This window comes from Crotalus tigris, unplaced genomic scaffold, assembly GCF_016545835.1.
Source record: "Crotalus tigris isolate CLP2741 ecotype Arizona unplaced genomic scaffold, ASM1654583v1 scf7180000021352.268788, whole genome shotgun sequence".
Lineage (NCBI taxonomy): Eukaryota > Metazoa > Chordata > Lepidosauria > Squamata > Viperidae > Crotalus > Crotalus tigris.
The window spans coordinates 24,958-52,703 of record NW_024098466.1 but is presented as its reverse complement, the minus strand read 5'-3'; the positions used below and the strand labels follow the sequence as shown (position 1 = coordinate 52,703).

Below are 27,746 nucleotides of genomic sequence, written 5' to 3'. Positions count from 1 at the left end.
CTTGACCCACGACCGCAGCTGAGCCCAATATTTCTGCCGCTAAGTGAGACACAGGTTAAGTACGTTTTGCCCCATTTTACAACTGTTTTTGGCCCGTTGTTAAGTGAGTCACACGGTTGTTAAGTGAATCTGGCTTCCCCCATGGACTTTGCTTATCAGAAGGTCACAAAAGGGGATCACGTGACCCCTCTGGGACGCTGCGACTGTCATAAATATGAACCAATTGCCTCCGTCCCAATTTTGATCTCATGATCGTGGGGATGCCACAACGGTTGTAAATGTAAAAATACGATCATAAGTCGCTTTTTTCAGTGCCGTTGCAACTTTGAATGGTCACTAAACGGAACTGCGATAAGTCAAGGAATACCTGTAATATCATTTCTCTGTCTGTCTGTCTCTCTCTCTCTCTCTCTCTCTGTCTTTCTCACTCTCTGTCTCTCTCTCTGTCTCTCTCTATCTCTCTGTCTTTATCTCTCTTTCTCGCTCTCTGTCTGTCTCTTTCTCATTCTGTCTTTGTCTCTTTCTCGCTCCCTCTTTCTCTGTCTCTTTCTCTATCTCTCTCTGTCTCTGTCTTTGTCTCTCTTTCTCGCTCTCTGTCTGTCTCTCTCTCGCTCTCTGTCTCTTTCTCGCTCTTTGTCTATCTGTCTCTCTCTCTCTATCTCTCTGTCTTTGTCTCTCTTTCTCGCTCTCTGTCTGTCTCTTTCTCATTCTGTCTTTGTCTCTTTCTCGCTCTCTCTGTCTCTCTCTGTCTCTGTCTTTGTCTCTCTTTCTCGCTCTGTCTCTTTTTCACTCTCTGTCTTTGTCTCTTTCTCTCTCTCTCTGTCTCTTTCTCTCTCTGTCTCTCTGTCTTTGTCTCTCTCTCTCGCTCTCTGTCTCTTTCTCACTCTTTCTTTCTGTCTCTGTCTCTCTCTCTTGCTCTCTCTTTCTTGCTCTCTGTCTCTGTCTCTGTTTCTGTCTCACTCTCTCTCTGTCTCTCTCTGTCTCTATCTCTGTCTGTCTCTCTCTGTGTCTCTGTGTCACTCTCTCTCTTTCTCTCTCTCTCTTTTTCTCTCTAGCATTGTCCCCATCCCATCTTCCAATGAAGAAATCCGGCTGGTCGACGATGCGTTTGGGAAGATCTGCCACATGGTCAGCGATGGCTCCTGGGTGGTGAGAGTCCAGGCAGCTAAGCTCTTGGTAAGGGCTCTCTCCTTCTTCTTTTCAGTTGCCAAGGTGATCATAACTCACCTGCTAGCAGGTCCATATGAAATCCAAAATGCTTCCTTGTTCTCTCCATTTGCCTTTGTGCTGAGCTTCAGACAGTCCCACCCTGAAGTTCAAAGGAGTGAAGGAAGCCTGGGAGAAAGGGAAAAAAAGGCTCCATTGATGAGTCTCTTTTATTTATATGGGGTGAAAAAAAGGTGTTGGGCATACATCCTTTGAATGTGAAATAAGAGACTGGGTTATTCTAAAGCAGGGGTCTTCAAACTTAGCCCCTTCATGACTTGAGGACTTCAACTCCCAGAATTCCTGATCCAGCATGGGGGAACTATGGACCCTTCATGACTCGTGGACTTCAACTCCCAGAATTCCTCAGCCATCATGGAGGAACTATGGCCCCTTCATGACTTGGGGACTTCAACTCCCAGAATTCCTCAGCCAGTATGGGGGAACTATGGACCCTTCATGACTTGGGGACTTCAACTCCCAGAATTCCTCAGCCAGTATGGGCGAACTATGGACCCTTCATGACTCGGGGACTTCAACTCCCAGAATTCCTCAGCCATCATGGAGGAACTATGGCCCCTTCATGACTTGGGGACTTCAACTCCCAGAATTCCTCAGCCAGTATGGGCGAACTATGGACCCTTCATGACTTGGGGACTTCAACTCCCAGAATTCCTCAGCCAGTATGGGGGAACTATGGACCCTTCATGACTTGGGGACTTCAACTCCCAGAATTCCTCAGCCAGTATGGGCGAACTATGGACCCTTCATGACTTGGGGACTTCAACTCCCAGAGGTCCTCAGCCAGAGTATCTGGCTGAGGACCTCTGGGAGTTGAAGTCCACAAGTCATAAAAGGGCCAAGTTTGAAGACAGGTTCTCTCCGAATTTGGCAACTGCAAGACTTAACACAGAACATAGAATAATAGCGCTTCAACTCCCAGAATTCCCCAGGAATTCCCCAGGAATTCTGGGAGTTGGAAGTCCATAAATCTGAAAGTTGCCAAAATTTGGGGGAATCTCTGTTTTAAAAGGGCACATTTGTCGTGATCTTAGCATCACCCAGTTTGAAATGACTTGAAACTCTCCACCCACCTACCAGATGCAAGTTAAATAATTGTCTTCATGTTCCTTGGAATTAAAATGACATTTCTGATGAACGCTCCTGTTTTTCCCACCTGTTTTTTAGGGGTCTATGCAGCAAGTCAGCTCTCATTTTTTAGAACAGACCTTGGACAAGAAGCTGATGTCAGATTTGAGGGTAAGGCATAATAATAATAATAATAATAATAATAATAATAATAATAATAATAATAATAATAATAATAATAATAATAATAATAATAATAATAATAATAATAACAACAACAACAACAACAACAATAACAATAATAATACTAGTAAAGTTGGAAGGGACCTTGGAGGTCATCTAGTCCAACCCCCTGCTCAGGCAGGAAACCCTATACCATTTCGGACAAATGGCTGTCCAGTCTCTTCTTAAAACTTCCAGTGTTGGAGCATTTACTGCTTCTGGAGGCAGGTTGTTCTGTTTTGTGGCTGGAGCTTATACCCTGTATTTCCAAACCCTGGGAGTCTGGAGATTGCACAATTTTTTTTAAAAAAAAATGTTTTATTGATTTTTAACATACACCTTAATATTTGGTAAACATCGGGTTGTCTGGGTTAATGTTTAAAAACCAATAAATAACAATTAATTTCTATAATTCTAGAGTCCATATGATAGCTTTGCTTGATTTCCTCTTCTTCCAATAACATTCTCTTCTGCCAACCTTAAATGAATACAATTCTTATTTAAATAAATGACAATTAAATATAAACATTTTCCTCACGCATCTGCAAGTAATAACCGCATCAATATAAAGCTTCTTGGGAGTCTGGAGGTGGCACAGTTGATTCTTTTGAATCCTTTCTGATTTTGTTTTATTATTTTACTCTTCCCCTACTCCTACCCTACTCCATTTCACGCTGCCGTTATTATTTTTACAAATAACTCAAGGTGGCAATCCTATCCAACACACCTTTCTCCACCTTTTTTTCCTCACAACGACAATCTTGTGAGGTGGGGATTGGGATGCTGAGAGAGAGAGAGAGCCCTTTGGGAATGAAAAGAGCAGCTGAACGGTCCTTGCTTAGCGACCGCATTGATAGGAAGCTCCAGAATTTCCGTCGCTAAGCAGAGCAGTCGTGTGAGAACGGTGGAAATTCTGTCTCTTCTCGTTAACCGAGGACTTAAGCTGTGTATCATTTAAAACAGGGGTTCTCAACCTGTGGGTCAGGACCCCATTTGGGGTCGAACGACCATTTCACGGGGGTCGCCAAACAAGGCTGTCTGCCATTTTTTTCCCCCTTTTCCTTAGCTGTGCTCCTCCCTTTTATTCTATTGGCTTTCGAAAGCCAATAGAACAGACTCTCTTGAATAGAGTCTAATTCTATTGGCTTTCAAAAGCCAATAGGAATTGTCCAGGCTGTCTCTGCCCTGGTGAGCCCGCCAAAAGTCCCATTCTGCAAACGGTGCCAGTTGAGTAGTCCTCGACTTATGACCGGTTGAGTAGTCCTCGACTTACGACCAGTTGGGGGTCGCGGCATTAAAAAGGTTGAGAACCACTGATTTAAAAGAAACGGTTGGAAGGTGTTAAAATGTCTGACTTCCTTGACGGTTTGGCCCACAGCGAAAGCGCACGGCTCACGAACGGGCGAAAGAGCTGTACAGCTCTGGGGAATTCTCAAGCGGCCGGAAATGGGGGGACGATGCCCCCAAAGAAGAAATAGACACGGGAGCCGTGAACCTCATCGAATCGGGGGCCTGCGGCGCATTTGTTCACGGCCTGGAAGACGAGATGTACGGTGAGTGGCAGCCCCTTGGATCTTTTTTGGGGGGGGGAAGCGGTCCTCGTCTGCTAGAAAAAGTTTCTTTTTCTTCGTTTCTCTGCCTTTTATCCAGTTTCTAGCTCTTTTTTTTTTTTTGTAAAAAGTTTTTATTTTCAATTTTTCATTACATTCATAAAAAGTACTTCAGATAAAGAATAAAATAAATTTATACACACAACGTTCGGTATTGCTCACCCATTTCCCCCCAAACCGCATCCACCCTCTAACCTCTTCTCTCACTTCCCTCTTTTCTTCCTCATCTTCCTCACTCTCCCCCTCTCCTCCTTCTCCTCAGCCTTCCTACTTACTTCTCCCCTTCCTCCTATCTTCTCGCTCCGGATGCAGTCCAGGGGAAATGCCCGAGCAATTCCTCTCTCCAAGTTAAAACATCAATATTATAAACAAAAAAAAACACAACTATTTCTACTTATCTGACCTATTTAACCTCCAACGCATCCTCCCCCCACCCCCTCCCCCCCCCACTTCCCAGAGCCAAGTACAGGGTTATACAAACATATTAAACATAATCTACTTAAGTTTACTAATTATGCAATAACCAAAATCATACTAACCCTTAACTCTCTTCAATCCAGTTTCTAACTCTTGATTCAGTTAAATGTCGCTCAGTTCTCCAGGTCAGAGTTGTCCCAAAGGTGCTTTATCGGGAGGCAACTGGACTCCCTTGTTTTTCTTTGAAGACGTTTCGCTCCTCATCCCAAGAAGCTTCTTCCGCCCTGACTGGATGGTGGGGAAGGGAAGGATTTATACTCCTTTCAGACAGCTGGTCATTTGCCTCCTTTTAGAGCAGTGTTTCTCAACCTTGACAATTTTAAGGCATGTGGACTTCAACTCCCAGAATTCCACAGCCAGCATTGCTGGCTGTGGAATTCTGGGAGTTGAAGTCCACATGCCTTAAAATTGTCAAGGTTGAGAAACACTGTTTTAGAGAGTCGTTGAGGCCACCTGGAGGTTTACCTGTGTCCTCAGGGTCACCTGACTAGTGAAAATAGGTGTGCTGAAAGGAGTTCCAAGAAGGCTCCACACCCATTTTCACCATTCAGGTGACCCTGAGGACATAAATAAATCTCCAAGTGGCCTCAACAACTCTCTAAAAGAATGCAAATGACGCTGCCTCAGGAATTCTGGGAGTTGAAGTCCCCGAGTCATGAAGGGGCCATCGTTCCCCTATGCTGGCTCAGGAATTCTGGGAGTTGAAGTCCCCGAGACATGAAGGGGCCATCGTTCCCCTATGCTGGCTCAGGAATTCTGGGAGTTGAAGTCCCCGAGTCATGAAGGGGCCATCGTTCCCCCATGCTGACTGAGGAATTCTGGGAGTTGAAGTCCCCGAGTCATGAAGGGGCCATCGTTCCCTCATGCTGACTGAGGAATTCTGGGAGTTGAAGTCCACCAGTCATGAAGGGGCCATCATTCCCTCATGCTGACTGAGGAATTCTGGGAGTTGAAGTCCCCGAGTCATGAAGGGGCCATCGTTCCCCCATGCTGACTGAGGAATTCTGGGAGTTGAAGTCCCCGAGTCATGAAGGGGCCATAGTTCCCCCATGCTGACTGAGGAATTCTGGGAGTTGATGTCCACAAGTCGTAAAAGGGCCAAGTTTGAAGACCTCTGCTTTACAGCTTCTCAAAGAGAGGATTCCGGCATTTCCTTTTTCCATCTCTGACGTGCCCTCTTGATCTATTTTTTTAGAGGTCCGGATTGCCGCCGTGGAAGCCCTTTGCATGCTGGCCCAGTCTTCGCCCTCTTTTGCTGAGAAGTGCCTCGATTTTCTGGTTGACATGTTTAACGACGAAATTGAGGAAGTGAGGCTGCGGTCGATTCACACCATGAGGAAGATTTCAAACAACATCACCCTGCGAGAGGATCAGCTGGACACAGTGCTGGGGGTCTTGGAGGCAAGGATCCCCCCCCCCCCCAAAATCCTCCTTTAGTTTGGGCTTTCTTTGGAATTGATTTCGCTTTGATCATTTGATTTCAGCGGGAATGTTGTTATGATCGTGACATGATAAATGTCGTCATTTTCATTTGGTCGGCATAGGCTCTCCATGAACCAGCCTCAAGGGCAGGGTTGAATTCTGCTTCCTTGAGTTCTGGCTTAACCTTCTAACTGATACTCAATTCTGCTGGATCTTAGAGCAGGGGCCTTCAAACTTGGCCCTTTTATGACTTCACTGGCTGAGGAATTCTGGGAGTTGAAGTCCACACCTCTTAAAATGGCCGAGGTTGAGAAACACCAGTTTAGCTCTTTCTGAGTTAGCATTATTTCCCCCTCACATTATGTCAGGGGTCTTCAAACTTTGCCCTTTTTTGACTTCTCGACTTCAACTCCCAGAATTCCTTAGCCAGGCATGTTGGCTGAGGAATTCTGGGAGTTGAAGTCCACGAGTCATGAAGGGGCTCTAGTTCTTCCATGCTGGCTGAGGAATTCTGGGAGTTGAAGTCCGCAAGTCATGAAGGGGCTATAGTTCCTCCATGCTGGCTGAGGAATTCTGGGAATTGAAGTCCGCAAGTCATGAAGGGGGCATAGTTCCCCCATGCTGGCTGAGGAATTCTGGGCGTTGAAGACTGCAAGACATAAAAGGCCAAGTTTGCAGACCCCTGCTGTTGAGGATGTTATTTGGTGGCGCAGTGGTTAGAATGCAGCACTGCAGGCTAATTCTGCTGACTGCCGGCTGCCAGCAATTTGGCAGTTCGAGTCTCACTGGCTCAAGGTGGATCCATCCTTCTGAGGTCGGTAAAATGAGGACCGAGATTGTTGAGGGCAAATATGCTGACTCTGTAAACCGCTTAGCGAGGGCTGTGAAGCACTGTGAAGTGGTATATAAGTCTAAATGCTAGTGCTACTTCTACTGCTAGGTCTGAGGGAGAGGTTGAGGTTCCCTTGATGTGTCGGAACTGTATCTCCATTCTACCCCATCCAGGATGGCCAGGAGAAGTATAAGCTGAACATCCTTGATTGATTGGTTGATTGATTGATTATGTGTCATCAAATCATCAACTCTTAGCAACCACGTAGGTAGTTTTTCTCCATGGCAATCTGTCCCTAATGTAGTCTTTCGGATCTTCCAATGGTGCCTCCATCATCAATGTAACTGAATTTATCTGTCTAGTTGCTGGTTCCTTTTCTCCTTCTTCTTTTTCTTCTTCTTCTGCTTCTCCTGCTTTTTCTTCTTCTCCTCCTCCTTTTCCTTCTCCTCTTCCTCTTCTTCCTCCTCCTCCTCTTTCTCCTTTTTCTTCTGCTCCTTCTGCTTTTTTTCCTCTCCTTTTCCTTCTTCTCCTCTTCCTCTTCTTCTTCTTCCTCCTTTCTCCTTCTTTTTCTTCTCCTTCTTCTCCTTCTGCTTTTTCTTCTTCTCCTTCTCTCCTTTTCCTTCTCCTTCTCTTCCTCTTCTTCCTTCTCCTATTTCTTCTTTTTCTTCTTCTCCTGCTCCTTCTGCTTTTTCTTCTTCTCCTCCTTCTCTCCTTTTCCTTCTCCTTCTGCTTCTCCTGCTTTTTCTTCTTCTCCTCCTTCTCCTCTCCTTTTCCTTCTTCTCCTCTTCCTCTTCTTCCTCCTCCTCCTCTTTCTCCTTCTTTTTCTTCTTCTGCTCCTTCTGCTTTTTTTCCTCTCCTTTTCCTTCTTCTCCTCTTTCTCTTCTTCTTCTTCCTCCTTTCTCCTTTTTCTTCTCCTTCTGCTCCTTCTGTTTTTTTCTTCTTTTCCTCTTCTTCCTCCTCCTCTTTCTCCTTTTTTTCTTCTTCTGCTCCTTCTGCTTTTTCTTCTTCTCCTTCTCTCCTTTTCCTTCTCCTTCTCCTCTTCCTCTTCTTCCTTCTCCTATTTCTTCTTTTTCTTCTTCTCCTTCTGCTCCTTCTGCTTTTTCTTCTTCTCCTTCTCTCCTTTTCCTTCTCCTTCTGCTTCTCCTGCTTTTTCTTCTTCTCCTCCTTCTCCTCTCCTTTTCTTCTTCTCCTCTTCCTCTTTCTCCTTTTTCTTCTTCTGCTCCTTCTGCTTTTTCTTCTTCTCCTTCTCCCTTTTCCTTCTCCTTCTGCTTCTCCTCCTGCTTTTCTTTCTCTCCTCCTCCTCCTCCTCCTCGCCGCTTTCCCAGCCTTGTAGCTTTCTCCATAGAAAAGGTCTTTGCATAATGTCTCTAAAGCCAGATATATTTTGAGCCTGGTCATTTGCACCCCCAAGTGAGACCTGATTTGTTTAATGAACCATCTTTTTTTTTTCTTGGCTGTCTACCATATTCTCAAGTGTCTCCTCCAACACCAGAGCTCAAAAAAAGTCGCTTCTCTTCCTATCCCGTTGCTTCGAAGTCCAATTTTCACTTGCACCTGAGCGTCAACGGGAAAGAAAATACCGCTTGCCCTGTTATGATCTTTGTAGCCCAAGGCTTTCAAGGGCTCCTCTTTGATATGCTAGTCTGCTGCATATTTCCTGATTTTTCCTTCCTTTACTGGGGATGGTAGATCCTATAATACAGATGCTTTCCCCTGCTTCAGCGTTCATTCTTTCCCTGTGTTGCTTTAGGATTCCTCCCGAGATATCCGGGAAGCTCTCCACGAGCTGTTGTGTTGCACCAACGTCTCGACCAAAGAAGGCATCCATCTTGCCTTGGCGGAGCTGCTCAAAAACCTCGCCAAATATCCGACAGACAGGGATTCCATTTGGAAGTAAGTCTGTGTTTGTGTCCTTAAGGTGGGATACAGGTCAAGACTCTGGAAAGAGTGCAAAGAAGAGCAACAAAGATGATTAGGGGACTGGAGGCTAAAACATATAAGGAACGGTTGCTGGAATTGGGTATGTCTAGTTTAACGAAGAGAAGGATGAGAGGGGACATGATAGCAGTCTTCCAGTATCTCAGGGGCTGCCACAAAGAAGAGGGAGTCAAGCTATTCTCCAAAGCGCCTGAAGGCAGGACAAGAAACAACAGATGGAAACTAATCAAGGGAGCGAAGCAACATAGAACTAAGAAATTTCTTGACAGTTACAATTAACCAGTGGAACCACCTGCCTCCAGAAACAGTGAATGCTCCATCACTGGAAGTTTTTAAGAAGAGACTGGACAGCCGTTTGTCTGAAATGGTATAGGGCAGAAGTGGGGAACTTTGGCTCTTTTATGACTTGTGGACTTCAACTCCCAGAATTCCTGAGCCAGCCATGCTGAGGGGAAAGGGAGAGGTTTCCAAGCTCAGGAATTCTGGGAGTTGAAGTCCACAAGTCATGAAGGGGCCATAGTTCCCCCATGCTGGCTGAGGAATTCTGGGAATTGAAGTCCACAAGTCATGAAGGGGCCATAGTTCCTCCCATGCTGGCTGAGGAATTCTGGGAGTTGAAGTCCACGAGTCATAAAAGAGCTATGGTTGCCTACCCTTGTCCTAAAGAGTTTGCTGTTTGGTTACAATAAAAGGGAACCTTCTCTGCTTTGAATGTCTGTATTTTTTCAGGTGTTTAAAGTTTCTGGGAAGCAGGCACCCCACTCTGGTGCTCCCGCTCGTCCCTGAATTGTTGGGGACCCACCCTTTCTTCGACACCCCTGAACCAGACATGGATGATCCAGCTTGTATCCTTTTTTTCCCACCTGTTCTGCGTAAAATGCTCCAGAGGGTTTCAGATTTAGTGCACAGAACTGCTTGTGATTTGCAAGCAGTTGGTAAAACATAAAAGTTTGAATTGCAATGGGAATGCAAACCGCCTTTTGTGCCAGTTGTGGTTTCCTGGGGTATCATGATAAGAAAAGCCATCAGTAAAATTGCAGTTGCATTCTGACATGCATTTGGTTGACCAAAATGGGGATTTGCCTGCTCCTTTAAGCCTGAAAGCCAGCTAGATGACTTTGGGCCAATCGCCAGGAGACAGGGAGTTCTAGTTCCACCTTAGGCATGAAAGCTGCCTGGGTGACTTTGGGCCAATCGCTAGGAGACAGGGAGTTCTAGTTCCATCTTAGGCATGAAAGCCGCCTGGGTGACTTTGGGCCAATCGCTAGGAGACAGGGAGTTCTAGTTCCACCTTAGGCATGAATGCTGGCTGGGTGACTTTGGGCCAATCGCTAGGAGACAGGGAGTTCTAGTTCCATCTTAGGCATGAAAGCCGCCTGGGTGACTTTGGGCCAATCGCTAGGAGACAGGGAGTTCTAGTTCCACCTTAGGCATGAATGCTGGCTGGGTGACTTTGGGCCAATCGCTAGGAGACAGGAAGTTCTAGTTCCACCTTAGGCATGAATGCTGGCTGGGTGACTTTGGGCCAATCGCTAGGAGACAGGGAGTTCTAGTTCCACCTTAGGCATGAATGCTGGCTGGGTGACTTTGGGCCAATCGCTAGGAGACAGGGAGTTCTAGTTCCATCTTAGGCATGAAAGCCGCCTGGGTGACTTTGGGCCAATCGCTAGGAGACAGGGAGTTCTAGTTCCACCATAGGCATGAATGCTGGCTGGGTGACTTTGGGCCAATCGCTAGGAGACAGGGAGTTCTAGTTCCTCCTTAGGCATGAAAGCTGGCTGGGTGACTTTGGGCCAATCGCTAGGAGACAGGGAGTTCTAGTTCCATCTTAGGCATGAAAGCTGGCTGGGTGACTTTGGGCCAATCGCTAGGAGACAGGGAGTTCTAGTTCCACCTTAGGCATGAAAGCTGGCTGGGTGACTTTGGGCCAATCGCTAGGAGACAGGGAGTTCTAGTTCCACCTTAGGCATGAAAGCTGGCTGGGTGACTTTGGGCCAATCGCTAGGAGACAGGGAGTTCTAGTTCCATCTTAGGCATGAAAGCTGCCTGGGTGACTTTGGGCCTGGCCCCAGAAACGATGAGTCAGCATCTTGCCCCACCAACAATCTGGGTCCTCATTTTATTGACCTCGGAAGGATGGAAGGCTGATTCCACCTCGAGCCGGTCAGGATTGAACTGCTGGCAGTGGGCAGAATTAGTCTGCAATGCTGCATTCTAACCACTGTGGCACCATGGCTCGCTCCTTCCTTCCTTCCTTCCTTCCTTCCTTCCTTCCTTCCTTCCTTCCTTCCTTCCTTCCTTCCTTCCTTCCTTCTTTCCTCCTATTTCCTTCCTTCCTTCCTTCCTTCCTTCCTTCCTTCCTTCCTTCCTTCCTTCCTTCCTTCCTTCCTTCCTTCCTTCCTTCCTTCCTTCCGGCACTTAGACTTATATACTGCTTCACAGTGCTTTACAACCCTCTCTAAGCGGTTTGCAGAGTCAGTATATTTGCCCCCAACAATCTGGACCCTCATTTTTACCTTCCTCGGAAAGATGGGAGGCTGAGTCAACCTCGAGCTGTTCAGGATCGAACTCCTGGCTGTGGGCAGAGTTAGCCTGCAATATTAACCATTGTGCCACCCTGACTCTTGCATTCCAGAGTTTTGTTGAACTGCTTTCCCGTCAAGGATCTGACGTCTTAAGGCAGTGGTTCTCAACCTGTGGGTTGGGACCCCATTTGGGGTCGAACGACCATTTCACGGGTGGTCGCCAAACAACGCAGTCCGCCATTTTTTTCCCCTTTTCCTTAGCTGTGCTACTCCCTTGTATGCTATTGGCTTTGGAAAGCCAATAGAATAGACTCTCTTGAATAGAGTCTAATTCTATTGGCTTTCAAAAGCCAATAGGAATTGTCCAGGCTGTCTCTGCCCTGCTGAGCCCGCCAAAAGTCCCATTCTGCAAACGGTGCTGCACCAGTTGAGTAGTCCTCGACTTACGACCGGTTGGGGGTCACGGCATTAAAAAGGTTGAGAACCACTGTCTTAAGGGAACAATCTACCTGCTGCTACACATCCTGACTGCAGCTAGGCTTGCTTTAGCGCAAAAATGGAAGAGCAAGGAAATTCCCACAGAGGAAGGGTTAATACATAAAATATTAGCATGCGCGGAAATGGACAGGCTCACAATGATATTAAAAGACAAATGTGGATCAGTTTATTCTGAAACCTGGGATAAATTTTACCGCTGGAGGAATTCGAAGAGGACGGTCGGGATTAAAGATGAATGTTAAGACAGAAAGATATGTTATTTTAGAATAAGTATTGTATATAAAACTTAGATGTATATGTAGAGATGAAAAATGGATTGTAAAAAAGTGGAATAATCTGATAAGAATGTATATACTGGAATGTCACGTTAAATCCAATGTTTGTTTGTTTTTAACTGTATTATAAAATTTGTTAAAAAAAAAAAAAGGATCTGACGTCTTTTTCCTCCCTTAACCTGTGGCTCAGATATTGCCGTCCTGGTTCTGATTTTCAACGCGGCCAAATCCTGCCCCACGATGCCGGCGCTCTTCTCTGACCACACCTTCCGGCACTACGCTTACCTCCGGGATAGCCTCTCGCACCTGGTCCCGCCGTTGAGGGTAAGTCGAGCCGTTGGGAGGAACTCCTGACATCCACGGCAGGGATTTTCTTTTTTTTACAAGTCGTCCTCCGCTTATCACAGATCATGGGCTGTTCGAAGTTACAACGGCGCTGAAATAAGTCACTTGTGACCATTTTTCACACTTAACGACGGTTACAGCATCCCCGCGGTCACATGATTTGCCTTTGGATGTCCATGGATGTTCTCCGTCCTCCAGGTCAGGGTTGATTCAAAGGTGCATTTTTTTTCAGGAGGCACCTGGGCTCTCTTGTTTTATCTTTGAAGACGTTTCGCTTCTCATCCCAGAAGCTTCTTCAGGTTCTGACTGGATGGTGGGGAAATGGAAGGATTTATACTCCTTGCAGACAGCTGGTCATTTGTCTCCTTTTAGAGGGTCGTTGAGGCCACCTGGAGGTTTATCTGTGTGTCCTCAGGGTCACCTGTACCTTCCCTTCCCTTCTTTCATCCACTTCCCTTCCTCCTTCCCTTCTCTTTCTCCTTTCCTTCCCTTCAACCACTTTCCTTTCCTTTTCTCCCTTCTTTCAGTCATTCTTCCTTTCCTTTCCTTTTCTCCCTTCTTTCAGTCATTCTTCCTTTCCTTTCCTTTTCTCCCTTCTTTCAGTCATTCTTCCTTTCCTTTCCTTCTCTCCCTTCTTTCAGTCATTCTTCCTTTCCTTTCCTTTTCTCCCTTCTTTCAGTCATTCTTCCTTTCCTTTCCTTTCCTTCTCTCCCTTCTTTCAGTCATTCTTCCTTTCCTTTTCTCCCTTCTTTCAGTCATTCTTCCTTTCCTTTCCTTTTCTCCCTTCTTTCAGTCATTCTTCCTTTCCTTTCCTTTTCTCCCTTCTTTCAGTCATTCTTCCTTTACTTTCCTTCTCTCCCTTCTTTCAGTCATTCTTCCTTTCCTTTCCTTTCCTTCTCTCCCTTCTTTCAGTCATTCTTCCTTTCCTTTCCTTTTCTCCCTTCTTTCAGTCATTCTTCCTTTCCTTTCCTTTTCTCCCTTCTTTCAATCATTCTTCCTTTCCTTTCCTTCTCTCCCTTCTTTCAGTCATTCTTCCTTTCCTTTCCTTTTCTCCCTTCTTTCAGTCATTCTTCCTTTCCTTTCCTTTCTTTTCCTCCCCTCCTCTCCCCTTCCCTTCCCTTCCCTGTCATTTCCTTTCCTCCTTCCCTTCATCCCCTTCCCTCTCTCCTTTCCTTCTCTTCAATCCCTTTCCTTTCCTCCTTCCCTTCATTCACTTCCCTTCCTCCTTCCCTTCATCCACTTTTCTTTACTTCATTTCATTTCATTTCACTTCTTCCCAACATCTCTTTTATTTCTGTTTTTTTTTCTCTCTCTCTCTTTTCTTTTTCTTTTTTCTTTTCACATAGCTGCCTGGGAAAAAGCTGGCCTCTTCTTCCGGGCTTGCCAGCCTCACCCTTCCGGAAGACCCTTCTCAGGAATTTCTACAGCAGAGCCTGGAACGAGTTTTCAGCCTTCAGCACCTGGATCCCCAGGGCTCTCAGGAGCTGCTTGAATTCACCATTCGGTACTGGCTTTGGGAGACGAGAGAGGAGGGGTGGGCCGGTTAGCTTCACCCAATTTGGTGGCGTCCACTCAATTCTCTGCGTAGTTTTCTGCTTCTTAGCACCCCCCCCCAAACCCTTATACGGGCTGCCCCTAATTCAGCAGTGTAGGTTGGCATCCAAAGTAGCCGCACAAAACCCATCTTCCCTCGCCTTTTATCCTTGGAAACAGATCGGCTGAGTCTGTCTTTGAGAAGGTGAACAAGCCAAAATGCCAGTTGTCTGTTGCTGACAAAGCAGAATTTTCCCTCTGTTTTCTGTGCCGCTGGAGGTGCAGCGGCTCAGTGGCTTAAAAGATGCCAGAGAAGGCCTACGCTTCGGCGCTTCGAGTCCCATCACTGCATAATGGGAGGAAGGAAGGAGAGGGAGGGAGGAAGGAGAGGGAGGAAAGAAGGAGAGGGAAGAAGGAAGGAGAGGGAGGAAGGAAGGAAGAGGATGGAAAGAGGAAAGAAAGAAGAAGGGGAGGGAGGAGGGAGGGAAGGAGGAAGAAAGGAAGGAAGGAAGGAGAGGGAGGGAAATAAGGCGGAAGGAACGAAGGAAGGAAGAGGAAGGATGGAAAGAGGAAAGGAAGAAGGGAAGGGAGGGGAGTGAGGGAAGGAGGAAGGAAGAGGGAGGGAGGGAGGAAGGAAGGAGAGGGAGGATGGAAAGAGGAAAGAAGGAAGAAGGGAAGGAAGGAGGGAGGGAAGGAGGAAGGAAGGAAGGAGAGGGAACGAGGAAGGAAGGAGAGGGAACGAGGAAGGAAGGAGAGGGAACGAGGGAGGAAGGAAGGAGAGGGAAGGAAGAGAGGATGGAAAGGAAAGAAGGAAGAAGGGAGGGGGGAGGGAGGGAAGGAGGAAGGAAGAAAGGAAGGAGAGGGAGGAAGGAAGGAAGGAGGAGGATGGAAAGAAGGAAGAAGGGAGGGGGGAGGGAAGGAGAAAGGAAGGAAGGAAGGAAGGAAGGAAGGAAGGAAGGAAGGAAGGAAGGAAGGAAGGGAGGGAGAAATGGTGTCGCAGAGGTTAGAATGCAGTACTGCAGGTTAACTCTGCCGACTGCCAGCAGTTCGATCCTGACCGGCTCAAGGTTGACTCAGCCTTCCATCCTTCTGAAGTCGTTCAAATGACGACCCAGATTGTTGGGAGACAAATAGGCTGACTCAATAAACCGCTTAGAGAGGGCTGTGAAGCCCTGTGAAGCGGTATGTAAGTCTAAGTGCTGTTGCTATTTACTGTATATGCCGCCGTATTAGGCGACCCGGCGTATAAGACGACCCCCGTCTTTATAGCCGGGCCGCATTCCTAGAACGTCGTCTTATACGCCGGAAACTACCAGTATTTCCGGCGTATAAGACGACTCGGCATATAAGACGACCCCCGTCTTTGGCGCCGATTTCAGCGCTCGCGGAAGTCGCCTTATACGCCGGCATTTACGGTATCTTTTTGCCTTCTTTACCCAGGGACCTTCAGAGGTTTGGAGAACTACAGTCTGACTTAGCCGGCATGGCTGACTTTTCTGCAGCTTACCTACGCTGCCAGCTCCTTCTCATCAAGGTATGCCTTTACAACTGCTGGAGACGAAGCTGGGTGCTGACCCTGCTCTTGGTATGAGTTAGGACAGGGGTCTTCAAACTTGGCCCTTTTATGACTTGTGGACTTCAACTCCCAGAATTCTTCAGCCAGGTGTGCCTGGCTGAGGAATTCTGGGAGTTGAAGTCCACGAGTCATGAGGGGGCCATAGTTCCCCCATTGCTGGCTCAGGAATTCTGGGAGTTGAAGTCCACAAGTCATGAAGGGGCCATAATTCCCCCATGCTGGCTGAGGAATTCTGGGAGTTGAAGTCCACAAATCATGAAGGGGCCATAGTTCCCCCATGCTGGCTGAGGAATTCTGGGAATTGAAGTCTGCAAGTCATGAAGGGGCCATAGTTCCCCTGTACTGGCTCAGGAATTCTGGGAGTTGAAGTCCCTGAGTCATGAAGGGGCCAAGTTTGAAGACCCCTGAGTTAGGAAATGACGTGGGGCCAGTCACTGCCTTTCAGCTCATCCCACCTCACAGGATGGTTGTTATGGGGGAAAACAGGTAAGAGTACAGGTAGTCCTCACCTTACGATGACAATGGACCCCCAAATTTCCCTTGCTAAGTTGAGGAGAAGCATGACCTGGATGGCTGAGCAGCTCCATAGACATTTAGCGATGCACTTTTGGGGTGGAAACACCCCTCGAATGGTGGGGGAGGATGAACAGATTTCCGGGGGAAAAAAAAATGGCAGGCTACAGGGCTAGATGGGCTGCAAGGAATGTAAATCCTTTCATCCTCTACCATTCGATCAGAACTGAAGAAGCTTCTTGGATGAGGAGCGAAATGCCTTCGGAGAAAAATAAAGCACAGTTGCCTTTTGAAAAAACACCTTTGGGACAATCTCTGAGTGTCTGTTCATTTTTAGGCTCTGCAGGAAAAACTCTGGAATGTGGCGGCTCCCCTGTATGTCAAACAGAATGCGCTCGCCTTGGCTGCAGCTCGACAGGTATGCTGGGGGGGGGGTATTTCTTCTTTCCTTCCTTCCTTCATCCACCCCTCCCTTCTTCCTTCCTTCCTCTTTCCTTCTCCCTTCTTCCTTCCTTGCTTCCTCCTCTCTCTCCTTCCTTGCTTCCCTCCCTCCTTCCTTCCCTCCCTCCTTCCTTCCTTCCTTCCTTCCTCCACCCCTCCCTCCTTCCTTCCTACCTCCCTTCCACCCCCTCCCTCCCTCTTCCCTTGCTTGCTTCCTCCCCTCTCTCGCTCCTTCCTTCTTCCCTCCTTCCTTTCTTCCTCCACCCCTTCCTCCTCCCTCCTCCCTTCCTTGCTTCCTCCCCTCTCTTGCTCCTTCCTTCCTCCCTCCTTCCTTTTTTCCTCCACTCCTTCCCTCCTCCCTTCCTCCTCCCTTCCTTGCTTCCTCCCCTCTCTTGCTCCTTCCTTCCTCCCTCCTTCCTTTTTTCCTCCACTCCTTCCCTCCTCCCTTCCTCCTTCCTTCCTTGCTTCCTCCCCTCTCTTGCTCCTTCCTTCCTCCCTCCTTCCTTTTTTCCTCCACTCCTTCCCTCCTCCCTTCCTCCTTCCTTCCTTGCTTCCTCCCCTCTCTCGCTCCTTCCTTCTCCTCTCCCTCCCTCCCTTTCTCCTTCCTTCCTTCCTTCCTTCCTTCCTTCCTTCCTTCCTTTCTCCTTCCTTCCTTCCTTCCTTCCTTCCTTCCGCACAGTGGTTAGAATGCAGCATTGCAGGCAAACTGTGCCCACAGCCAGGAGTTCGATCCTGACTGGCTCAAGGTTGACACAGCCTTCCATCCTTCCGAGGTTGGTAAAATGAGGTCCCAGATTGTTGGAGGTGATATGCTGATTCTATAAAGCGCTTAGAGAGAGGGCTGTAAAGCTTTATGAAGCAGTATATACTGTACGTCTGAGTGCTGTTGCTATTGCTATTTTCTGATTTAGTTGGGAAGGAAGGAAGGAAGGAAGGAAGGAAGGAAGGAAGGAAGGAAGGAAGGAAGGAAGGAAGGAAGGAGCCATGGTGGCCCAGTGGTTAGAATGCAGCATTGCAGGCAAACTGTGCCCACAGCCAGGAGTTCGATCCTGACCAGCTCAAGGTTGACTCAGCCTTCCATCCTTCCGGGGTCAGTAAAATGAGGACCCGGATTGTTGGGAACGATATATAGGGTCTCCTGCTTGAGCAGAAGATTGAATCAGAAGACCTCCAAGGTCCCTTCCAGCTCTATTGTGATTGAGTACAAGATGCTGACGTTGTAAACTGCCCAGAGCGTGCTGTAAAAGCACTGTGGGTCAGGATATAACTCCCAAGTGCTATCGCTATTATAACAGATAGGATGCTAAAAAGACGTTCTTGACGATTGGTTGGATTACACTGCACGGTGTGGTTGCTTCACCCTTCGTTTGTTTGAAGGAGCCTCGCCACGTTTTTCAGGGGAAGCAATCTCCCTTGGGAATCTTGACAGAATTAAAAAAAAAAAAACCAGTGATTTCTTGTCTAGATTATGGAAGAAACGTACAAGATGGAGTTCATGTACAGCAACGTGGAGCATAGGCAGGTGGTCATCATCCATCATATGAGGCTGCAGGCCAAGGCTCTGCAGCTGATCGTGACGGTGCGGACAACGAGAGGGTAAGCAGGCCTCTTTGGGACTTGGGGAGGCTTAATCGGTGGAGAGGTCAATTAGCGGAGGACAATTAACCAGTGGAACAGCTTGCCACCAGACTGTAAGGACCCACCCCACTTTGCATCTTAAGAAGACAGAACTCTTGGAATATTGCTTCCAACAGGCATCCTTTATTAAGAGAAAATGGTTGCAGGCATTCTAGACAGGACCTGGGGCCCAAGCCCTACGGTTCAAGGTTTTAAGGGGTCCCCAGCAGTCCCACCCCACCCCACCATCTTTCCAGCGACAATCCCAGGCGTTACATTTCCACCCCCTTTTTCCTCACTGCCGGTGGAAGGGAGACTGCAGAGAGGAGTAGATGAAAGCTGATGGCCCCATTGTTATGACTTAGTCCTTTTGGTGGTATCCACCTTCACTTCCTTTGAAGTTGTACCGAAGGAAGTGAGGGCCATAAAACCCCTTTGTTCACCACCACCCCTTCCCCTTCATCGTATGACAGAATCCAGAGAGGGCAGAAATGGGGGTTTCCATAGTCCAGTGGTTCTCAACCTGGGGGTCGGGACCCCATTTGGGGTCGAACGACCATTTCACGGGGGTCGCCAAACAACGCAGTCCGCCATTTTTCCCCCGCTTTTCCTTAGCTGTGCTACTCCCTTTTATTCTATTGGCTTTTGAAAGCCAATAGAATAGACTCTCTTGAATAGAGTCTAATTCTATTGGCTTTCAAAAGCCAATAGGAATTGTCCAGGCTGTCTCTGCCCTGCTGAGCCCGCCAAAAGTCCCATTCTGCAAATGGTGCTGCACCAGTTGAGTAGTCCTCGACTTACGACCAGTTGAGTAGTCCTCGACTTACGACCGGTTGGGGGTCGCGGCATTAAAAAGGTTGAGAACCACTGCCATAGTCGATAACTAGAGATGAAATATAATTGGATTCTGACACAGACGTTGTGGGTGCTTCATCACTTGAGGTTTTTAAGAAGTAACTGGACAGTCACTTGTCTGTACTGGTAGAGGATCTCCTGCTTGAGCAGGGGGCTGGACTAGAAGACCTCCAAGGTCCCTTCCAGTTCTATTCTGATTCAAGATAGATTCAGTTGCTGACTACATAAAATTTAGGATAGTTTGGAAAGCTTTGGATTGACTGATTAGGTCCGTGGTGGCGAACCTATGGCACGGGTGCCACAGGTGGCATGCAGAGCTCTCTCTGTGGACACGCACGCTGTCGCCCCAGTCCTAGGCCTTCAGCTGGGTTTTATAAAACCTTTTCGCTTTAGGCCTCCACCGCCGTGTGCAAAAAAAAAAAAAAGGTTCAATCAATCGACCAATTTCAACTTCTTACAGGAAAAAAAAGATCTCGCAAAGTTGAAATTGATTGATTGAACTTTTTAGTCCCACCCAGTCTGCCGTTACCCCCAAAGCCACGCCCACCCAATGGGCCACGCCCACCCGGCACCCGACGATACATAAGTGGGTTTTGGGTTGCAGTTTGGGCACTCAGTCTCTAAAAGTTTGCACCACTTATATTCCCAAGCCAGCTTTTCTATAGAATAATCTGTCCGACTTTCTGCTCCTGCAAGTGACTTGTAACCGGCAAAAAAACCCAGGATGTCTAGAATGAATTTTGTATCTTTGTTACAGGGTGGAACCGCTCGGCATATGTGAGAAATTTTTGCAAGAAGTGGACTGTTTTCAAAGGTGTGTACAATCTGGTGAGATACTCCTTGGGCGCAAACGAGGTGGTCATGCCTACCTTATCAGCAATCCAGGTACAGGTTTTTCAGCGCACCTGTGTCGTAATGCCTCAACTAATCTTGTTCTTGGTTAGAGGAGAAGACCCAAACTCTTTGGTAGTCTCATATTGCAACGAAAAAGGACATGCATTCAGTTTCTCAGCTATTACGTTTGTTGGCCGAGTAGAGACAAAAATAGCCAGGGAAATAATCGAAGCCTGAAACAGCCCCTGGTCAGTCAGTAGGAGCGCTGATTTAACACTGGCCTACCGCATACTTAGGAGCAGAGGGGACACAAGGAAACAACAATCAGCGACTTAGTAGCTGGCCATCAACACCCTAATTAAGTAAAAGCCACACACAACGGCACCCTATAAACATGACACGTAGAACAGCCCAACGTACACATTCTGGAGAGAGAGAGAGGGAGAGAGGGAGGGAGAGACAGAGAGAGAGAGAGAGAGAGAGAGAGAGAGAGAGAGAGAGAGAGAGAGAAATTCCCCTTAGGACAGTGGTTCTCAACCTTTTTAATGCCGCGGCCCCCAGCTGGTCGTAAGCCAAGGACTACTCAACCGGTCGTAAGTCGAGGACTACTCAACTGGCGCAGCACCGTTTGCAGAATGGGACTTTTGGCGGGCTCAGCAGGGCAGAGACAGCCTGGACAATTCCTATTGGCTTTTGAAAGCCAATAGAATTAGACTCTATTCAAGAGAGTCTATTCTATTGGCTTTCAAAAGCCAATAGAATAAAAGGGAGTAGCACAGCTAAGGAAAAGGGGAAAAAAATGGCGGATTGCGTTGTTTGGCGACCCCCGTGAAATGGTCGTTCGACCCCAAATGGGATCCCGACCCACAGGTTGAGAACCACTGCCTTAGGATGAACTCCACCCGAGCTTGGAAGAATAAACCTTTGGTCCTGGTGACCAACTCTGATTGGATCCTGCAACAACATTATCCTGGGCCACACGTATATTTGCCTTCATCTGTCTCTCTTCTCTTATCCTCGCGCAGGTGTTTCATTTCCGAGCTCCCCCACATGCAAGGCAGCTTTGTGGATAAGCTGCTCGACCTGATGCCCAGGTTGGTCACTTCCAAGCCTTCAGAATTGGTCAAGATCCTCCGGGTGACCTTGCGACAGAGTAACTTCCTTCAACTTCCATTGCCAGAGAAGGTGAGATTTCGTTTGTTCGTACGTTCGTTGGTTCGTTCATTCGTTTGTTCGTCTACGGAGCTTCTCGTTATCCAGATCATGGTTGTCCCAAAGGTGCTTTTTCTGGAGGCAACGGGACTTTCTTGTCTTTCTTTGAAGACGTTTCGCTCCTCATCCCAAGAAGCTTCTTCAGGTTCTGACTGAATGGTAGGGAATGGAGGGATTTATACTCCTCGCAGACGGCTGGTCATTTGCCTTCTTTTAGAGCAGTGGTTCTCAACCTGTGGGTCGGGACCCCATTTGGGGTTGAACGACCATTTCACGGGGGGTCGCCAAACAACGCAGTCCGCCATTTTTTCCCCCTTTTCCTTAGCTGTGCTACTCCCTTTTATTCTATTGGCTTTTGAAAGCCAATAGAATAGACTCTCTTGAATAGAGTCTAATTCTATTGGCTTTCAAAAGCCAATAGGAATTGTCCAGGCTGTCTCTGCCCTGCTGAGCCCGCCAAAAGTCCCATTCTGCAAACGGTGCTGCACCAGTTGAGTAGTCCTCGACTTATGACCGGTTGAGTAGTCCTCGACTTACGACCGGCTGGGGGTCGCGGCATTAAAAAGGTTGAGGACCACTGTTTTAGAGGGTCGTTGAGGCCACCTGGACGTTTACCTGTGTCCTCAGGGTCACCTGAGTGGTGCAAATGTGTGTGGAGCCATCTTGGCTGCAGGATGTTTCTACCTTGGGTCCCTCCATGGTTGAAGACAGGCACACAGGCTGTTGGGGATGAGTCTGTGTTGTCTGCATCTCAAACTGAAAGGCAAATGGTTCCTGTTCAGTCCCCAACAGCCTTTTGGGCTCCATTGTGGTCGTAAGCTGAGGACTACCTGTATAGGGTCTCCTGCTTGAGCAGGGGGTTGGACTAGAAGACCTCCAAGGTCCCTTCCAATTCTGTTATTCTGTTGTTGTCCAGTCATTAAATCATGTCTGACTCTTCACGACCTCACGCCGTGGGGATGGTGCAACCTTCATAATTGTGAAAAATGGACGTAAATCACCTTGTTCAGTGGCCATTGGAACTTGGAACGGTCACTAAATGAATGGCTGTAAGTTGAGGACTACTTGTAGAAGGTCATATCAGGATGGAAAAAGCGAATTGCGAAGAGTTGCTTTGTCACAAGAAATGCCAGCTAATTTACCCTGTCCCTTCCTTCAGATCCACCGAGGAACTGCCACCATTATTGAGCCCACAGGAGAATCGGACAATCCCCTTCGCTTCACCTCAGGATTAGTGGTCGCAGTGGATGTGGATGCCACTCTAGAACACGTGCAAGATCCTCAAAACACAGTGAAAGTCCAGGTAACTGAATTGAGCCATGTGAAGGCCACCATGTTGGGTTAGAACAAGGATTCAGTTGGCCAAGTGTTATTCATTATCTTGGGGTTTCTCAATCTCAGGCAGAATGGAATGGAATGGAGTAAAATGGAACGGAATAGAAATATAGAAATATAGAATAGAATAGAATAGAATAGAATAGAATAGAATAGAATAGAATAGAATAGAATAGAATAGAATAGAATAGAATAGAATAGAATAGAGATGGGATGGGATGGGATGGGATAGAATTGGGAATGGAATAGAATAGAATAGAATAGAATAGAATAGAATAGAATAGAATAGAATAGAATAGAATAGAATAGAATAGAAATAGAATAGAAATAGAATAGAATAGGGATGGGATAGAATTGGGAATGGAATGGAATGGAATAGAATAGAATAGAATAGAAATGGGGTGGGATGGGATGGGATGGGATAGAATTGGGAATGGAATGGAATAGAACAGAACAGAACAGAACAGAACAACAACAGAATTAGAACAGAACAGAATAAATAGAATACAGTAGAACAGAACGGAACAGAATAGAATTAGAACAGAACAGAATAAATAGAATACAACAAAACAGAATAGAACAGAATAGAATAGAAAGAACAGAACAGAATAAATAGAACAGAACAGAATAGAATAGATGGGGATGGGGATGGAGATCGGAATAGAATGGAATGGAACAAAATAACTTTATTGTCACTTTAAATGTACACTAATCGGCATCCATTAAAATGAAATTTCGTTGCACACAGCTCTCAAAGGGTCACCAACTCCAATATACACTACATAAATATGACCAAAATTTTTTTGCATATACCCACATTACATTCTATGGCACAGCGAAAGAACACAGTCTGGTTTGAATATGTTACACGTACGGGGCGAGAAAAACGAATCTCGTGAGTTTAGCAGACGGCTGGCCTAGGGAACAAAGCTGTTACGGAATCTGGTAATCCTGCTGGAAATACTTCGAAACCTCCTCTCAGAGGGGATCAACAGAAACAGACCGTAAAATGGGTGTGTGGGGTCTTTTAACACTCTAACACACTTGAAGGTGCGTGGACTTCAATTCCCAGGATTCCCCAGCCTGCAAGGACTACCTATCATGAGATTCCATGGGCTGTTTTTTTCCCCTTTTTTTAAGGAGAGGGTACTCTATGAATGCGGTGTCACAATAGCAAGACCGTCTTCTTGATGGAGCCCCCCAAAATGTCAGTGCGATGTGGGACAAGCAGGAGTCGCTCCATTGATGCTTCCAGGTTTGAGAAGGGACAATCCAATCACTTCAGTTCTCTCTTTTCTTCTAGATCATGTATCCTGATGGTCAGTCTCAGGTGATCCATCCGAAACCGGCAGATTTTAGAAATCCTGGTCCAGGAAGGCACCGATTAATTACTCAGGTTTACCTTTCGCACACTGCGTGGACAGGTAGGGGAAACGTGGCTTCAGTGCATCTTTTGCAGTGCTGGGAAATTCCGTGTTAATGTAGACCCAAAGCTGCTTTTTCCGGAAGCAAGTGGACTTTCTTGTTTTACTTCTGAAGATATTTTGCTTCTCTTCCAAGAAGCTTCAGCTCTGACTGGATGGTGGGGAAGGGAAGGTTTTATACTCCTTGCAGACCGCTGGTCATTTGCATTCTTTTAGAGCAGCGTTTCTCAACCTGTGGGTCGCGACCCCATTTGGGGCCGAACAACCATTTCACAGGGGTCGCCAAACAACGCAGTCCGCCATTTTTTCCCCCCTTTTCCTTAGCTGTGCTACTCCCTTTTATTCTATTGGCTTTTGAAAGCCAATAGAATAGACTCTCTTGAATAGAGTCTCATTGTATTGGCTTTCAAAAGCCAATAGGAATTGTCCAGGCTGTCTCTGCCCTGCTGAGCCCGCCAAAAGTCCCATTCTTTTCCAGAAGCAAGTGGACTTTCTTGTTTTTCTTCTGAAGATATTTCGCTTCTCTTCCAAGAAGCTTCTTCAGCTCTGACTGGATGGTGGGGAAGGGAAGGTTTTATACTCCTTGCAGACCGCTGGTCATTTGTCTTCTTTTTGAGAGTCGTTGAGGCCACTTGGAGGTTTATCTGTGTCCTCAGGGTCACCTGAGTGGTGCAAATGGGTGTGTAGCCTCTTTGGAACTGCTGAAAAGACTGTTGTGGAGTTGTGCTTTCTGCAGGATGTTTCAGCAGTTCCAAGAAGGCACCAGACCCGTTTACACCAGTCAGGTGACCCTGAGGACAAACCTCCAAGTGGCCTCAAAGAACTTTGAGGCATTGTTTACCTTAAAGAATCTTTTATTTGAGTAGCATAAGATTGGCACTGCATAATCGAAGCCAAAAACTGGATTCCCCTCCCCTGGGCACATAGTGTCAAAGCACAATTCCGTCCTCCAATTAACAGTCCTAAATCACAGTCCCTAATTAGCTTGAAGCGCGGGCTTCCTCGCCAGTTCTCCAGCCGGCCAATTCTTTTATCAGTTTTGGGCTCAATTACCTTGATTCTCATGCTAAGTTTAGTGTTGTTATGTCTAGCTGGAGTCTCGTTCACATCCCTCCCTTCTCCCAGCATCATCTAACTCAGTGATGGCGAACCTTTTAGAGACCAAGTGGCCAAAAACTGGTCCTGTCCCCACTCCAACCCTACTCCGCCCCCGCTCTGCCCCCCATCCCCCGCCCTGTCTGCCCGCAGGGCCACTCACCGTCTCCAGGGCCCGCCGCAGATCGCCCAGGCAGCCCAGCAGCGCTATGGTGGCCACAACCCCTGCCCACGCCCTGCAGCATCAACTGCATGATGGGGCGTGAGGACAGAGTCTTGTCTACGCTGCCTGGCTGCCATGTCCTTGGCTGCACTGCTCCGTGTGGGCCACACTCGGGGGCAACTCTCCTTCAGGGGGGCTGCTGGAGAGGAGGGGGTCACAGGGGAAGGCAAGGCTGGGACAACATCACGTGTGCCCACAGAGAGGGCTCCGAGTGCCGCCTCTGGCACGCGTGCCATAGATTCGCCACCACTGATCTAACTCTGAAAAAGATGGCTACATTTCCATCTGTTGTCAATGCAGAACATCCAACGTTAGCAGCATGGACAAAATGGTTATAACGCTAAGGACTACCTGCATGTTATATGCCTTTTGAAACCTGGCAGATTTGAGACCTTTTCCTTCTCTCTCCCCCCCCCCTTTGCTCCAGAACCTTGTCAAATTGAACTCCGTCTTCTCCTGGCCTACAGTTCGGACAGAACCAAGGCCTCCGTGGACCTCTCGCGCTCCACCTGGGGAGACAGCCCGGATCTTCTCCCCCCATCTGAGGGCAGCATCGAAGGGACGCTCCTATTCAGCAAACCAGTCAAAGTTTATATTATGCCCAAGCCTGCCAGACGGTGAAAGCTGTAGTTGCAAACTCATTTTTCTTTTTTTTTGGGGGGGGGGGAATTTAAATCCGTTTTGGAAGTTGACGGGACTTCCGTAAAGACCATCGAAGTGGACCTATGGTGGGAGACGGTACCTGCTGGCCTCCATTTTTAAAAACTCTGCCCTCTTCTCTGCTTACGGAAGTCCCTGGGACTGGGAAGTAGTAAAAGAAGTTGCTACTCAAGAGTATGGGCTACGTTCGTTTATTCCGTCACCCGGCAACCTCCTAAAAATGCGGAATGGTTTGGTCCAGCTTGCCAAGCCAAGAGTTCTGCAGTTGAGCGTTTCCAACGCATCTGGAGGGGTGAAAGGTTGGTGGGAAAAATCTGATCTCAGTCCCTATGCTTCGGCCTTTCTTTAAGATTTTTAGGAGGCTGGGCAGTGTTTCTTTTAGCAACTTTTTACGTGTACTTTCTGATTTGCAAGATTTTGTTAATGTGTAGAAGAATAGAATAGAGTTAAAATAGAATTAGAATAGAATAGAATAACAGAACAGGAAAGAATAGAATAGAATAGAATAGAATAGAATAGAATAGAATAGAATAGAATAGAATAAAATAGAAGATGGGATGGGATAGGATAGAATAGAATAACAGAATAGGAAAGAATAGAATAGAATAGAATAGAATAGAATAGAATAACAACAGGAAAGAATAGAATAGAACAGAATAGAATAGGGGATGGGATAGGATAGAATAGAATAGAATAACAGAACAGGAAAGAATAGAATAGAATAGAATAGAATAGAATAGAATAACAGAACACAACAGGATAGAATAGAATAGAATAATAGACTAGATTAGACTAGACTAGAAGTTGGAAGGGACCTTGGAGGTGGTCTAGTCCAACCCCCTGCTCAGGCAGGACACCCTATATCAGAGGTAGGCAACCCAAAACACTCAAAGAGCCACTTGGACCCGTTTCCCACCAAAAACAAAACACTGGGAGCCACAAAACCCTTTTGATATCTAAAATGAAGATAACACTGCATATATCCTTTTTTACCTTTATTATAGGTGTGTGTGTGTGTTTGTGTGTGTGTTTGTGTGTATATATACATCCGTGAAAATCTCAGAAAACATATACACACACACACACACATTAAAAATAAAAGTAAAAATATGACTCTTGGGAATATCCATACTATTAAAACAATGATCACCAAGAGAATGCTTTAAGAGAATAAAATTACATACACACATAGGTAAAAAAAGGATATATGCAGTGTTATCTTCATTTTAGATGTCAAAAGGGTCTCTCTCTCTCTCCCTCCCTCCCTCCCTCTCTGCCCTTGGTCTGCCACTCCTCTTCCCCCCCCTCTCCCTTCCTCTCTCTCTTTCTTTCTCCCCCCCTCCTATCTGCTGCTCACCTGGCAAGCTTCAAGCTGTTGTCCAACAAGCTCAGGGGTAAGCAACCTCGTCTCTTTTATGACTCATGGACTGACCCAGAATTCCTGAGTCAGCCTAGCTGGGCTAGCTAGCTCTCTCTGCCCTTCCTGCTTCCTGCAGAGACGCAGCAAAGGGAGGAGCTCCGCCCAGTAAACTTTTCAGCTCCTCGGAGAACACTGTGAGTGCACTCTCTTTTACTTACGCACGCACACACACACACACACACACAGAGAGAGAGAGAGAGAGAGAGAGAGAGAGAGAGAGAGAGAGAAGCAGGGAAGCGCAATTGCCTCTCTCTGTCTCTGTCTCACTCTGCAAAGGCAGAGGAGGCTGGGAGCCGCAGGGGAAGGCTCAAAGAGCCGCATGCGGCTCCGGAGCCGCAGGTTGCCAACCTGTGCCCTATATCATTTGGGACAAATGGTTGTGCAGTCTCTTCTTAAAAACGTCCAGTGTTGGAGCATTCCCAATTTCTGGAGGCAGGTTGTTCCTTAATGTAATTTTACAATAATGTAGAATTAGCTTGTCTGGTTGTGTTTTCCCCCCCCATCTGGTCTACCTAGCAAGGCTGACACCTTCCGTCTAGTTTTCCTTTATGCACTTAAACACAAGCCGA

The 27,746-nt window shown here is 47.0% G+C and overlaps 1 protein-coding gene across 1 annotated transcript in view; it reads left to right on the top strand.

Moving 5' to 3' along the window:
* INTS4 (integrator complex subunit 4) overlaps window positions 1-25,931 on the top strand; it is a 38,573-nt gene extending 12,642 nt beyond the window's left edge. Inside the window, exons 8-23 of the mRNA XM_039370035.1 lie at window positions 1,056-1,176; window positions 2,395-2,466; window positions 3,896-4,070; window positions 5,800-6,005; window positions 8,609-8,751; window positions 9,526-9,641; window positions 12,285-12,418; window positions 13,786-13,943; window positions 15,413-15,506; window positions 16,399-16,479; window positions 17,968-18,098; window positions 19,732-19,788; window positions 20,834-20,993; window positions 22,180-22,323; window positions 23,659-23,779; window positions 25,525-25,931. Coding sequence (XP_039225969.1) covers window positions 1,056-1,176; window positions 2,395-2,466; window positions 3,896-4,070; window positions 5,800-6,005; window positions 8,609-8,751; window positions 9,526-9,641; window positions 12,285-12,418; window positions 13,786-13,943; window positions 15,413-15,506; window positions 16,399-16,479; window positions 17,968-18,098; window positions 19,732-19,788; window positions 20,834-20,993; window positions 22,180-22,323; window positions 23,659-23,779; window positions 25,525-25,718 — 2,107 coding nt within the window. The 3' untranslated portion in view covers window positions 25,719-25,931. The remainder of the gene's footprint in view (window positions 1-1,055; window positions 1,177-2,394; window positions 2,467-3,895; window positions 4,071-5,799; window positions 6,006-8,608; window positions 8,752-9,525; window positions 9,642-12,284; window positions 12,419-13,785; window positions 13,944-15,412; window positions 15,507-16,398; window positions 16,480-17,967; window positions 18,099-19,731; window positions 19,789-20,833; window positions 20,994-22,179; window positions 22,324-23,658; window positions 23,780-25,524) is intronic.
* The last annotated feature ends 1,815 nt before the right edge of the window (window positions 25,932-27,746 follow it).